The 13,349-nt window shown below is 38.4% G+C and overlaps 1 protein-coding gene across 2 annotated transcripts in view; it reads right to left on the reverse strand.

The window, feature by feature from the left end:
* Positions 1–1,383: 1,383 nt before the first annotated feature.
* Positions 1,384–13,349, reverse strand: part of ano7 (anoctamin 7) — a 53,149-nt gene continuing 41,183 nt past the window's right edge. For both annotated transcript variants that reach the window (XM_067365587.1, XM_067365588.1), the window contains 10 exons: positions 11,449–11,551; positions 11,257–11,368; positions 11,129–11,183; positions 8,844–8,941; positions 8,588–8,742; positions 6,330–6,535; positions 4,983–5,119; positions 2,557–2,647; positions 1,891–2,010; positions 1,384–1,743 (listed from right to left, as the gene is read on the reverse strand). In XM_067365587.1, the coding sequence (XP_067221688.1) occupies positions 1,609–1,743; positions 1,891–2,010; positions 2,557–2,647; positions 4,983–5,119; positions 6,330–6,535; positions 8,588–8,742; positions 8,844–8,941; positions 11,129–11,183; positions 11,257–11,368; positions 11,449–11,551 (1,212 nt within the window). In that variant the 3' untranslated portion in view covers positions 1,384–1,608. The remainder of the gene's footprint in view (positions 1,744–1,890; positions 2,011–2,556; positions 2,648–4,982; positions 5,120–6,329; positions 6,536–8,587; positions 8,743–8,843; positions 8,942–11,128; positions 11,184–11,256; positions 11,369–11,448; positions 11,552–13,349) is intronic.

Here is a 13,349-nt window from a genome sequence, read left to right on the forward strand (position 1 = left end):
CCCAATTAATGCAACCTCCTTTTGCTAAGATAGCAGCTCTGAGTCTTCTATAATGCCTGATGAGTTCGGAGAACACCTGACAAGAGATCAGACACCATTCTTCCACACAGAATCTCTCCAGATCCTTCAGATTCCAGCTCCATGTTGGTGCTTCTTCTCTTCAGTTCACTCCACTCATTTTCTTTAGGGTTCAGGTCAGGGAACTGGGATGGTCATGGCAGAAGCTTCATTTTGTGCTCAGTGACCCATTTTTGTGTTGGTTTTGATGTTTGTTTTGGATCATTGTCCTGATGGAAGATCCAACCACGGCCCATTATTGGATTTCTAGCAGAAGCGGTCAGGTTTTGATTTTTCATCTGTTACTATTTGATAGAATCCATGATACCATGTATCTGAACAAGATGTCCAGGACCTCCAGCAGAAAAATAGGCCCTACAACATTAAAGATCCAGCAGTATATTTAACCGTGAACATGGGGAACTTTTTATCCATGTGTGCACCAAAACCATCTGGTGGGTTTGCTGCCAAAAAGCTCTTTTTTTTAGTTTCATCTGACCATAGAAGCTTGTCCTGTTTGAAGTTCCAGTCTTGTCTGAAAACTGAATATGCTGGAGATTGTTTCTGGATGAGAACAGAAGACTTTTCTTGAAAATCTCCTGAACAACTTGTGGGGATGTAGGTGCTGTTTGATCATTTTTTTTAGGCTTTCTGAGACTCAAGACTCAACTTATCTCTAATTCTACACCTTTGATCCTTGGAGAGTCTTTGGCCACTCAAACTCTCCTCCTCACGCACATTAGGACGATTTAGACACAGGTCCTCTTACAGGCAGATTTGTAACATCTTTAGTTAATTGGAACTCCTTAATTATTGCCCTGTTAGTGGAAATGGGGATTTTCAATGCTTCAGCTCTTTTCTTACAGCCACTTTCTATTTTATGAAGCTCAACAATCTTTTGCTGCACATCAGAACTATATTCTTTGGTTTTACTCATTGTGATGAATGATTACAGAAATTTGTCCTTTGTGTTTCTTCATGTTTATATTCCTGTGGAACAGGAAGTCACGGCTGGACAATTTCCTGTTCATGATCACCCTGGTGTGCTAAAAAAAAAAGTAAATATAAATGGGAATATACTTCAGAGATATTTTACTCATAAAAAATTATAGTGGTGCCAATAATTGTAGTCAACATTTTTTGGAGAAAAACATTTATTTCATAATGTGAGTTTCCCCCCATTTTCAATTGTTTTACTTCGATGAAAAGTTAGAATTTTGTGAATTTTTTTAAATGAAAGATCAAAAGCATAAACAATGCAGATTAATTTTCACAGTTGCCTTTGCTCATATTTACCAAGGGTGCCAATATTTCTGGAGGGCACTGTACACACATTCAGCATACGATTTTCAAAATATAATGCGAGACACACTACCGTATTTGTTCATGTATTTTATTTAGGACAGCATTAAAATTAGGAAATTATGTTCTGATAGTTCATCATGAAATGGTCAATGTAATGCCATTGGCAATCAACACCAACAGTTTATAAACATCTATTTACTGTAGAGTCACCAGCCTGACTTATAAAAAGTGTCAAATATCAGATGGTCAGGGTGGAGGTTTGTCCTCATGTTCAGGAGATAGACTAAAGGAAGAGGAGAAACTGTTTGTAGGACTCTGTATTCTTCGTCGCAGCTCGAACGTTTGCCTCTCCACGTCCTCCAGAACACTTTTACTCAAAGACTAAAGGAAAAGGTCAATATGAGAACAGTGCAAACAGTAGTTCCACACAATATTTAACTTGAATGAGAAATCAACATATAATTAAGTATTATTATATTAATTCTAATATATTATTTCGTAACAACTTTGAGTCTATATAGAAGTCACCTGATTCTCAGCCAGTGCCTCTTTGGCCATGTAATGCTCTCTTTTGATCTTAATTTCCACCTCCTCTGGAATATCTGGCACCATCCAGTCAATAATACGTCCAATCAGGAGTACAACATGCTGTGAACCCATCGTCAACATTAAAAATTGTGTTCAGTTTTCATTTTATAATCATCTATATCTATATCGCCATAATATGGAAGCTTGTTTCCGCCAAAAAAAAAATAAATAAAAAAAAATTAAAAGACAATTGTGACTTTTTATTTCACAATTACGAGTTTACATTTCACAATTCTGATTTGTGATTCTGAGTTGTGATATAGACTCACAATTGCGAGTCAGAATTGTGTGATACTTGCAATTGTGAGATAAAAAGTCGCAATTATCTCGTAATTTGTTTCTCACAATTGAGTTTATATCACGCAATTCTGACATTATAACTCGCAATTGCGAGTCTATATCACAACTTTATATATTTATATTTATATCAAGTTTTTATCATGCAATTCTGAGAGAAAATAAGCCAAAATTGCAAGATAAAAATTCGGAATTACCCTTTTTATTTTTTTATTCAGTGTCGGAAACAAGCTTCCCTAATTATCAGAACAAATGTATGTGCAAAGTTTACAAAATTACGTTTGGTCAAAGTAGTACCAGACTGTGCACCTCGAATATAATGACGAAACTCAGTCGTATGGCCAGCAGATGAAAGTAATCTTGTGTGTACTGTCCTTTCTCATCCCTGAGGCCTCGATATCTAAAATAAATAAATAAATAAATAAAATTAACACTTAAATAACACTCATAATGGCTTATGCATTCAAATATTAATAGAACACAGATTTAAATACAGAAACATTTATACTGTCAGGGGTGACAGATGAAGGAGCATCAATACAATGTCTTTAATGTCAAAACTCAGGAGATCAGGAGAACAGAGGGATAAATCTAAAACACACAACGTAATATAAACAAGAACAGATGGATAATGATGGAGAACACAGGGTATAAAATGCATGGAGCTAACAAAAAGAACTAATAAGATAATTACTGATACAACAGGTGAGCAAACTGACTAATCAAACACAGGAATACTAGGTCACAGGGAAACAGGGAAAAGACACAAAAAAACATAACTTTACTCTAACAGAAGCTCCCCTTCCCAGAAGGGCCGACCAAACACTATTAAAATTTCATCAGAATAAGGAGGATGGAGGGAGGAGACTCCACCTTGGGGGTGGACAATGGAGACTTAGCCACTGAAGATGGAGACCCAGGTGGAGCAGATGAGCCGAAGAACCCACACAACATCGCTGGCACTAGACACCGAGGTGGAGCTGTGGCGACAAGCTTCTGAGGTGGAATGTAGAAAACTGAAGACTGAGGATGATGGTGGACCTGGGGAGAAGAAGGTGCTGGCAGGACGACATCTGACCAAGGCAGAGCTTGTAGGATGAGGGAGCCCGGTGGAGTTATAAGGCTGAAGGTTTCCAGTGGAGCCGAGGGAGGAAGGAGCCAAGGCAGAGCCAGGGGATCCTCCTCAGGGCTGATTCAAGGCTGGACGTAACCAGTGGGGAAACCGGAGATTCAGGACTGGGCATAACCAGCAGGGAAACCGGAGATTCAGGACTGGGCAGAACCAGCGGGGAAACCAGAGATTCAGGACTGGGCGGAACCAGCAAGGAAACAACAGATTAAGGGCAGGATGGAACCATCAGGGAAACAGGAGATTCAGGACTGAATGGAACCAGCTGAGAAATTGAAGATGCAAGACTGAGCGGATCCAGTGGGGAAATTGGAGATCCAGGACTGGGTGGAACCAGCGGGGACACTGGAGATTCAGGACTGGACAGAACCTGCGGGGAAACTGAAGATTCAAGATTAGGCAGAACCAGAAGGGAAACAGGAGATTCAGGACTGGATGAAACCAGCGGGGAAACTGGAGATTCAGGACTGGATGGAACCAGCGGGGAAACTGGAGATTCAGGACTGGGTGGAACAAGTAGAGAAACTGGAGATTTTTGGGCTGGACGGAACCAGTAGGGAAACAGGAGATTCAGTGCAGGACGGAACCAGCGGGAAAACAGGAGATTCAGAACTGGGCGGACCCAGAGTGGACACTGGAGATTCAGGACTGGGCGGAACCAGCGGGGAATGGAAAACAGGGGAATGTTATCCACAAATACCTCCAAAAGTGCAAAAAAATGTTCCAGTGGCCACAGCGAACACATCCACCATGGTAGGGTTGTGGGCAGGACTTTCCTCCCAGCCCTTATCCTCCACTAACGCTCCCTTATTGGGCTCATGCATCTGGTCAGACACATCTTGTGGTTCAGGCTCCGGGGTGATGACTCCTTCCATCCTCAGTTCAGGTTCGGGCTTGTCAGTCATAGCAGGCTGATGTCCACAGTCTGCGGTGTGCTCTCGTATCTCCATCTTGCCGGTCGTCGGTGACGGATGCTGGTCTCTTGAGTGGGGCTGGTGTTGTCCTCAGCCAGGCCAATGGTGAACGGTTAGTTGTTGTTCACCAGCACCCACTCCACGAATGTGGTGAATTCTCCCCCGGGACCACTCTCTGGAATGCATGCCTTGGATCACTTGCTCAGGCTAGAGTAGTAAAATGAATAGAGCGAGCAGTCCGGGGTGTGTGTCTAGCATGCAAGATGGTGGAAGTCCCGTGTGTTCTTCCAGCAGATAGTCTCAGGTAGAGAAGTTGTGTGGCTGGTAGATACATAGAGGGAAAAACAAAAATCCACAGAAAGGGAAAAATAATGGCACAATAATACTGTTAGGTCTGTTCTTTTCTATAAGGGGTTCTTGTGTATAAACACACAAAGAAGAACGGGCATCAATATAATGTCTTTAATGACAAAACTCAGGAGAACAGAGGGGTAAATCCAACACACAGCGCAAGATAAATGAGAACGGACAGATAATGATGGAGAACACAGGGAATAAACACATTTAACAAAAGAAGCTAATGAGATAATTACTGATATCATCTGTAATACTGTTATACTGAAACACACCAATCCCAAACTACTGAACAGTAGTATATAATAGGATTAGTATATCAACAGTTTGGTCTTCACCTGCATGACGTATGGCTTTGGGTTAAGTTCACAGGGGAAACAGCGAGGGTGAAGTTGATGTATCCGCTCATGCTGCCCGCAGTGTAGCGGTAAAAGAGTCGTGGCAGGAAATCAGACGTGAAGGCAATCAGGAAAGCCTGGCAAAAGAACAAGACATCAAACACAACTACCCAGGATACACAGCCCATCTAATTAACATTATTTTGTACTAAGATTTTTGGACATCAAAAGCTGTAAATAAACTCACAATTCAGTGCTGAGCAGACTAACACTGATAACAGAGTCAAGCATAACAGTGGCAGATACACTGTAAGGTTGATCAGGGAAATGTTTCAGGGATGTCAGGGGCACTGTTCAGGGAGTATGCCATTTTAAGAGCTGTCTCAATTGCAAAATCCTACCAGTGCACTTAAATGTTTGCTCCCTAAAAAGTCCCACAATGCACTGTGAAAACCAGGGAGCATCGATGTTCAATATGTTCCCTTAACGGAAGTTCTGAAGTGCCAAACATAAATCATGTGAGCAAACTCACATAATGACACGCAATAAATGTTTTTTTTTTTATTTTATTTTTTTATAAACCATTATTTAATTATATTTCAGCATAAACATGCATCGTTAGACAGGGAATGAACAATCTAGCTAACATTTATAATTTATTTACAGCTGAAATGTTGCATGTAAAAGTAACACGCAAAGTATTTATAATAATGTACTTTAAATAGCATTAAAAAAATGTCAGAAAGATATCAGTTCTGCGTTTGTTCATAAATACCAGTAGTGATGTTGTACAATAAGTATGTTGTCATGTCACCGGAAATAGAGTCATCAGTGTTTCCCAATGTGTAGTGAGCCAGGGTCCTTTACTGTTCTTATCAGTGCCCGAATTTGTGTACATTATATACTGATTAACGACGTTTAGGAAACTAGGGAGCTAATTGAGATGCAGACATACAAATTAATGCAGCATCTACAGTTATGTAGAAAAAATGTCATATTATGTCAACGTGTATACAACCTCATTTTCTGAACAGCATAATCATGATCAAATTTGATACATTACAAGAGAATGTGATACGTCAACCTGATCTCACAGGAAAACATAACTATTTTACGAGGTGACAATGTTATATGAATTTGTAATTTGTGAATCATACAAAAAAAGTAAAACAAAGCCCCTAAACAACCAATGTATGAATGAGATGATAAGAATTCATACGAATTTGCCACAAATTCGCCAAAACGTAAAATAGTTACAAATTGTCAAGAGAACGTTGAACTCAATTTTTGTGATATCAACTTGGTGCTTGGCCCCTAATGAACACAATAAATTAAGAAGACCCTTACATTACTGATGACAGCCAGGAAGGAGATGAACTTTAGGATGGTCAGCCAGATGCCAATGTCTTGTGCTCTTTCCACAACCGGCCTGCGATACTCACACACAAACTTCTGGGCATCGAGACGCACCTCCACCCAGTTATTTATCAAGGCAAACAACGGAGCCAAAGGACAGGCTGCTACAAAGATGGTGATGAAGCCAAACTGCAGAACTGACAAGACAAAGAATTCCAAACTCAGTGTTTCACTGAAGTTGCCTCTAATTTGAAAGCCATAAAAATTGTAGTTTTTGTTTTGATGACAATAGGCTATTATTGTTGCAAATAATTTATTAAAAGTGCCCCTATTATGCTTTTTTGGATATTAATTTTCATTGTAGTTTATAATATGTTGTTTGTGAATGTAGAAGGTCTGCAAAGTTTCAAAGATCAAAGCGCTCATCAAATGAAGTTACTTTCTCCCAAAAGAAAGAACTGATTCTGAACTCTCTGAAATGAGTCATCAGTAATTCCAGTCTTAATTCCTGCACAAACCTACATAGGTTTGTAACAAATTTGCATAATTCCAGCCGAAGGTTGGACAAACACTGTAGCTGTAGTTGAGGCCGGAAAAGAGTTTGGTTTGTGTTGTCGACATGTTCAGAAGACACTGTTTTCTGAGCAAAAGGATGAGGACTCGCGCTCAAATTGATCTGGTAAAACCGGCACCATCATTACTGTTCGTATGACTGTGCTGAGGAAGACCTGGAGCTGAAAGTCAGATATGCTAATGGGCATTTTGTTTCCAACATACACCGTAAGTGGTCGATGATTCACAACAGACTGAGCCACCTGACCAATCAGAGCAGAGAAGCCCAATCACAACAGACTGAACCATCTGACCAATCAGAGCAAATTAGATTAATTACAATAGACTGGACCATCTGACCAATCAGAGCAGAGTAAGATCTCGGAAAGTAGGGGTTTAGAGAGACCAAAGACTATAGAATAACACAAGGCATGTCACTCATATTATTATGAATGGGAGAAAGTGCAACGCACAATATGGCGGAATAAGTCCCGCCTTCTAAATAAGGTGCACGTCAGATGCACGTCACTGCATCGGCCATTAGAAGCTCCGGTTCCTATAGAAACAGTCAGACACGCGCCTCCAAAATGAGGCACAAGAGACGCACACTTAGGACTGCTCATGCGCATTAGCTTGATCCAGCCTGAAAAATACAGTTTTTTTTGTCATGATTCAAGCATTTAGAAACAAAATTTATGAGACAGTTGTTGTCAGATTTCATTGGTGATTTCAAATATGAGATTTAATCGAAAGCTTGGCAAACAGCTTTGGAGAACTTGATGTTTCCCCATTGAAAGAGATAGGAGCTGCACTTGGATGCCCGATAGGCGTTTCAAAGATGGCCGCCGTGTGAAATGACTTGTCTTAAAGGGACTTTGGAGAGACTGAATCCTTGATCGAACTGTTTCAGAAACTGTGAGAAAAGAGCTGATGCTGCAATGTATATTATGTGAAATTGTAAACCTACTGCAGGAGACCTCTAAAACAAAATTACGAGCCTTTAAAATAGCATAATAGGGGCATTTTAGGATAAAAAAAAAATCTGATCTCTTCTCATAATCATTCTCATAATATATTTAATCATAATTAGAGAGTAGAAGCTACAATAAGAACAAAAAACATAATAAAAATCTGTATTCTCAACAGTACACAGAAGATGTAAGAAATTACTGAATAAACTGATGGGATTATTTCTGTTATCATAGTAGCTGAACTGTCAGAGCCAATAAGTCATTGACCGAATAAAGTCACGGATCGAATAAAGATCTTTGAACTCAGGATACTTCCATTCCCTGGACAACCAGTTTTTATATATAGATTTGAACTGATAAACACATATAATATTATTTATACAAAATAATTATTATCCAATCACATAAATATATACATATAGCTCTGTCAGTAAGATTTTTTTTTAAAGAAATTAATACTTTTATTCAACAAGGTTGCTTTAAATAGATTAAAAGTGACAATAAAGACTTTTGCCTCATTACAAAAAAAAAAAAAAAAAAAAGGTTAATTTTACTTTAACAGTTTAATTTAACAGTTTTCAGCATAAGAGACTCTTAAAAACACTAACACTGGGTCTCTGGTAGAAGTATCTTATATACTGTAGTGTGTGTGTCCTGATATTAAATTATATTTGTGCATCTAAAATTCTATCCATAATAGATAATACAATAGACATTAGGTCTTACCCATTTCTAGATACTCATCAAACAGCCCCTCACACACTAGCAGCTGATAGTTTGTTTCCCATGGACTGATTTCTGGCATGGTGTCAGGTTCATCTATCACCTCCTGACTAGGAGCTGGCTTCAGCTTCCTCCTGTGCCACCAAGTCTTCAATTTACTGTTGGAAAGAGAAGAAGTAATCTTGGGCCCATCATAAAATGCACTATAATGAGTAAACAAAATCTTCAAGAAGATGCATTGAACATATAAAAGACTTACGGCAAGACAAATTCCTGGATGTTGCTGATGACCTGTTTGCCAACCATGATGACTAACAGCTCTTGAGCAAGTTCAATGAGACATCCAGAGGAGCCACACTACAAAAAAGAAGGACACAACCAAGGTATACACATGTATTAATGAGATATCCCTATTCCAAAATCTAGATTTTTTCCCAAAATTCCTGATTGAGGGGGAAATGTTGCAGAGTTGTGTATTGTGGTTGACAGTGTTAGTTTTACTAGGCATTTTTGGAGTGACATAGACAAAAGTAAAGACTCATAACTCAAAAATTATAGCACGGAGAGTCGAAAGGTAGATATTGTTTCATAGAAAACTTTTTTTTTAATTTTTAGAAAAAAAAATTATTACATTTAGACATTCTCATGCTGAGAAACTCTGATAAAAGACAAAACAAGGCACCTATTGTATCCGTTGGCGTTCTTTTTTTTCTTTATTGTTCTTCTTCTTCTTCCACTCTGGAAGTCTATGGCAGCGCATAGAACCGCTTGCGGGAAAGTTGTGAAATTTGGCACACAGTTAGAGGACAGTCTGAACTGTGTCCATACCAAATTTGGAGTCTCTCACTCAATCCCTCTTTGGCCATTTTGAATTTTGTGCTAAAATGCGTTTTCCGAACGCATTAGCGTATCATTACAAAACTCGGTATGGGTCATCAGGACAATGCCCTGAAGGAGCCTGAGAAGTTTTGGCACTGCGCCATCTTGTGGTCAAAAGTTATAACAAAATATACAAAAATGCTAATAACTTTTGACTATATTAACCGATTCTAATGAAACTGTCTCTGTAGATTCCTTGGGTTATGCTGAGAATATAGAAATAGTCAGCTGAACTTCCTGTCCGCCATATTGTTTTTCTTTAAAAACCTACTTTTTCGAACTCCTCCTAGACCGTTGCTCCAATTTTCACCAAAATTTAACCGTATCATCTTCAGACCATGCCGACAAAAAGTTATTGATTTCAAGTAGATATATAAACCGTGTTTATATACCGCAGCAACGAATTTGAGGCATGACGCAAAAACGACTCTTGAAGCTGTATGTCTGCAATGCTTTGACATATTGACACCAAACTTTGAAAGTGTCATTGTCACCTCACTCTGACCATACCACATTAATTTGGTCACAGCGCCACCTATTGGTCAAAAGTGATGAAACAGTAAATCCTCATTTTTTATCATTTTTCAGCTCTTTTGCATAAAATGATCTTAATAGGTCTTTAATTGCTCACTGTTGCAGTTGGTCTGATGCTCACAGCCATGTTGGCTGGCTTCTTGTGCTGTTTTTGTGCTTGGCCCCATAATTGCTGCTTGCAGCTATAGTTTTACATATCTTTCTTATTTGACATGCATTAACTCAGGAAGAAAATAATATAGTCGGACAATTCTTTTTTGGTGAAGTTCCCCTATGTGTGAGCCGCATCCTGGATCAAATGATAGCATAAAGTAATCAAATATTACAGCACTTGGAACCAAGCTAGCCTTTTTGTTTAGCCCTTACGTGTTGTAACTCCATGAGGGATATCTCGTGGTCAATGCAATGGATTATGTTTTGGACTCTCTGCTGTAAACTATGATGTGTCATTTTCCACATTTGGAGCATGTTTCATGAAGTTACGAGCGAAAACGTGACATAAATAATTGACATGTATATTATTTACATATAGGTCTTGAAGGGCTTTACATACAAAAACTCACTCAAGATTAGTTAAAGCCTAAAACAATTATGCTTGTTACTCCGTGAGACCTTTCAAATGACATGTCACATGACTATCTGGGCTGTATGATATTTTTAACTCAGGTATTTCATAAATTATGAAAACATTTTATTTTTTATTTATCTATCAGCAAATAACTCACCACTACTTAAGAGTTAATCAAATTGGCTACATTCATTGTAAAGTTCAGACTCAAAGTTTGGAAATGACACCTATTTTGTGTTGATTAAGGCAATAGTTTTGAAAAATATGATTATTCATTTTTTTCTTAGCTAGGTGCTGCCTGCAGGCGGTACACTCCAGTTTAGAGGGATGACTCAGCACTCATTAAGAGTTGATCAAAATGCATTAAAAAGCTGTGTAAAATGATACCTATTTTGTCTTATTCCTGTCAGTGTTTGTTTAGTAATTTGATGAATTATGAATTTTTCCGTGGGAGTTGGTGTACCACCGGCAGTACACTTCGGGTTTAAATGGTTAATACAACAAAGGAGGTCTATGTAAAAACCTAGTTAGAAGATTTGTTTTCCTACAGTGTAAATACTCACATCCTCATTTCGGATTCCTAGGAGTGTATTATAGTTTCCAGGGTATCCAACAAACCTGTAGAACAGATCAAATATTAGATGAATATTGAATCTTCATAAATATTCATTCATTCTTAATGTATACCCACCTTCCCTTGAAAAACGCAATGTAAACAGGAGATGAATAGAAGTTGACAAACTGGAAGATGAAAACCTTGAGGATGAACGCGTCCTCATATTTGGTCTGGGTGCGGTGCATTTCTAATAGAAGGAAGAGGATGATACTTTGTTGTTGCATAAAGAAATACCTAAATAGCACGTGTAGATATGAAATAGCTTACCCCATCGTGTCAGAATTTGGGCCAGGTAAGTATAGAGCCGTGACAACAACAGAATAACCAGCAAATTTAGCATAGAACCAGTAAGGCTAGCGATCCTTCCAGCCTAAAGGGGTGAAAAAAAAGTTCTCATAGTAAACAAAACATTATGTTAAAATTGTGCGGAATTATGTCATCTAAACAATGGTTGGTTTACATCGGAGTAAGTATTAGCGCAAGGCTTTTGAATCATTGTAGCTGTATTTTAGCTCATCCAAGCTGGTTTTATTGGCTGGCCAGTGACAACCCAGCTAACAAAAATATGTTCTAAGTATGTTATGTTATTCTGAATGTTCTCTGAACTTTCAAAACATCCAGTTTTAAAAGTGCTCTCGTTTTAGTTTCTGGCTCAGTTCTATATTCCTGGTTCCTGAGTTTATTTCTTGTCTTCCAGTTGACCAAAGCCACTTTTCCACCATCGGGTTGAATGGTTCTTAGAATGGTAAGGAACGGTTCCAGTTATATTTCCACTTCAGCTTGGTTCAGCACGGCAAAATTACAAACCATTCTTAGCCCGGTTTTTCTAAGGGTATATTTACATAGCAACGATGTACAAAAAATGGAAAACTAATATCTTTGCCACTGTCACGCACATTTCGTCAGTAAAGCCGGTTCCCTGATTACCGCTAAATCGCCATCACCTGCTTTCAAATGAAGCAGCATTTAATAGACAGAGCCGTAGTTCACTGACAAGCCACGCAATATCACGTTCATTATCGAAGCCGATTCATCTACGATATGAACATGATATTGCGTGGTTTGTCAGTGATCTACGGCTCTGTCTATTAAATGACGCTCCATTTGAAAGCAGGTGATGGTGATTTAGCGGTAATCAGGGAAACGGCTTTACTGACGAAATGCGCGTGACAATATTTTCACATACGGATGACAACGTTGTCAAAACTATCCCCATTCACATGGATCCGTGAAAACGACTAAAAACGCTGTATTACTCATGCCAGACCAGTAGTTGGCGACGTCACTTTGTAAAGAAATACTACGCACCTATAGACTGAACCTATAATATGCATGTGCATGATGTTGCCGTTTTCACAAATTCGTGTTTTTTCAGTTTACACAGAGATGATAACAGTATCATTTTCAAAAACTTGCACTTTGAATCCAGTTTTCAAAAGTTTGCGTTTTCAGGCCACCAAAACGCAGTTGTCCTGTAAATGAATGGCCAAAATGCACAAAAACTTTTCAGTTGAAAATGGTGTTGTGTAAAAAGCCCCTAAAAAGCAGCTGTACTTTCCTAGTTATTGTCTGTTGGTTACTATAACAACCTATTTTGTCCACCTGCCCCTTGTTAATTCACTCATTTAGTTGGTGTATATATATATCCCTGTTCGGGTCAGTTCCTTGTCCGGTCTTATGTCTCTTAGTGCATCTATTCTACAACTCTTAAGACATATCTTTTTATACAGGCTTTTTTATAGCATGTTTTATTGAGACTTAAATGCACTTTATATGTATATGCTGTTTGTTTGTTTGTTTGTTGTTTATTTCTGTCTTATGCAGTGACCTGTATATTGCTTGTAAGGTGACCTTGGGTGTTCTGAAAGGCGCCATGAAATAAAATGCATTATTATTATTATTATTAACTCGAATTCCTAAAAAATGTTTGGACATTTTTTAAATTTGAAGAAAATGAAAACTAAAAGACTTTCAAATCACATGAGCCAATATTTTATTCACAATAGAACATAGATAACATAACAAATGTTTAAACAGAGAAATTTTACACTTTTAAATGAGCTCATTTCAAATTTGATGCATGCTACAGGTCTCAAAATAGTTGGGACGGGGGCAACAAATGGATGTCAAAGCAAGACATTTTGAAAAGATTCAGCTGGTAGAACATC

The sequence above is a fragment of the Chanodichthys erythropterus genome, chromosome 17 (assembly GCF_024489055.1).
Source record: "Chanodichthys erythropterus isolate Z2021 chromosome 17, ASM2448905v1, whole genome shotgun sequence".
NCBI classification, from domain to species: domain Eukaryota; kingdom Metazoa; phylum Chordata; class Actinopteri; order Cypriniformes; family Xenocyprididae; genus Chanodichthys; species Chanodichthys erythropterus.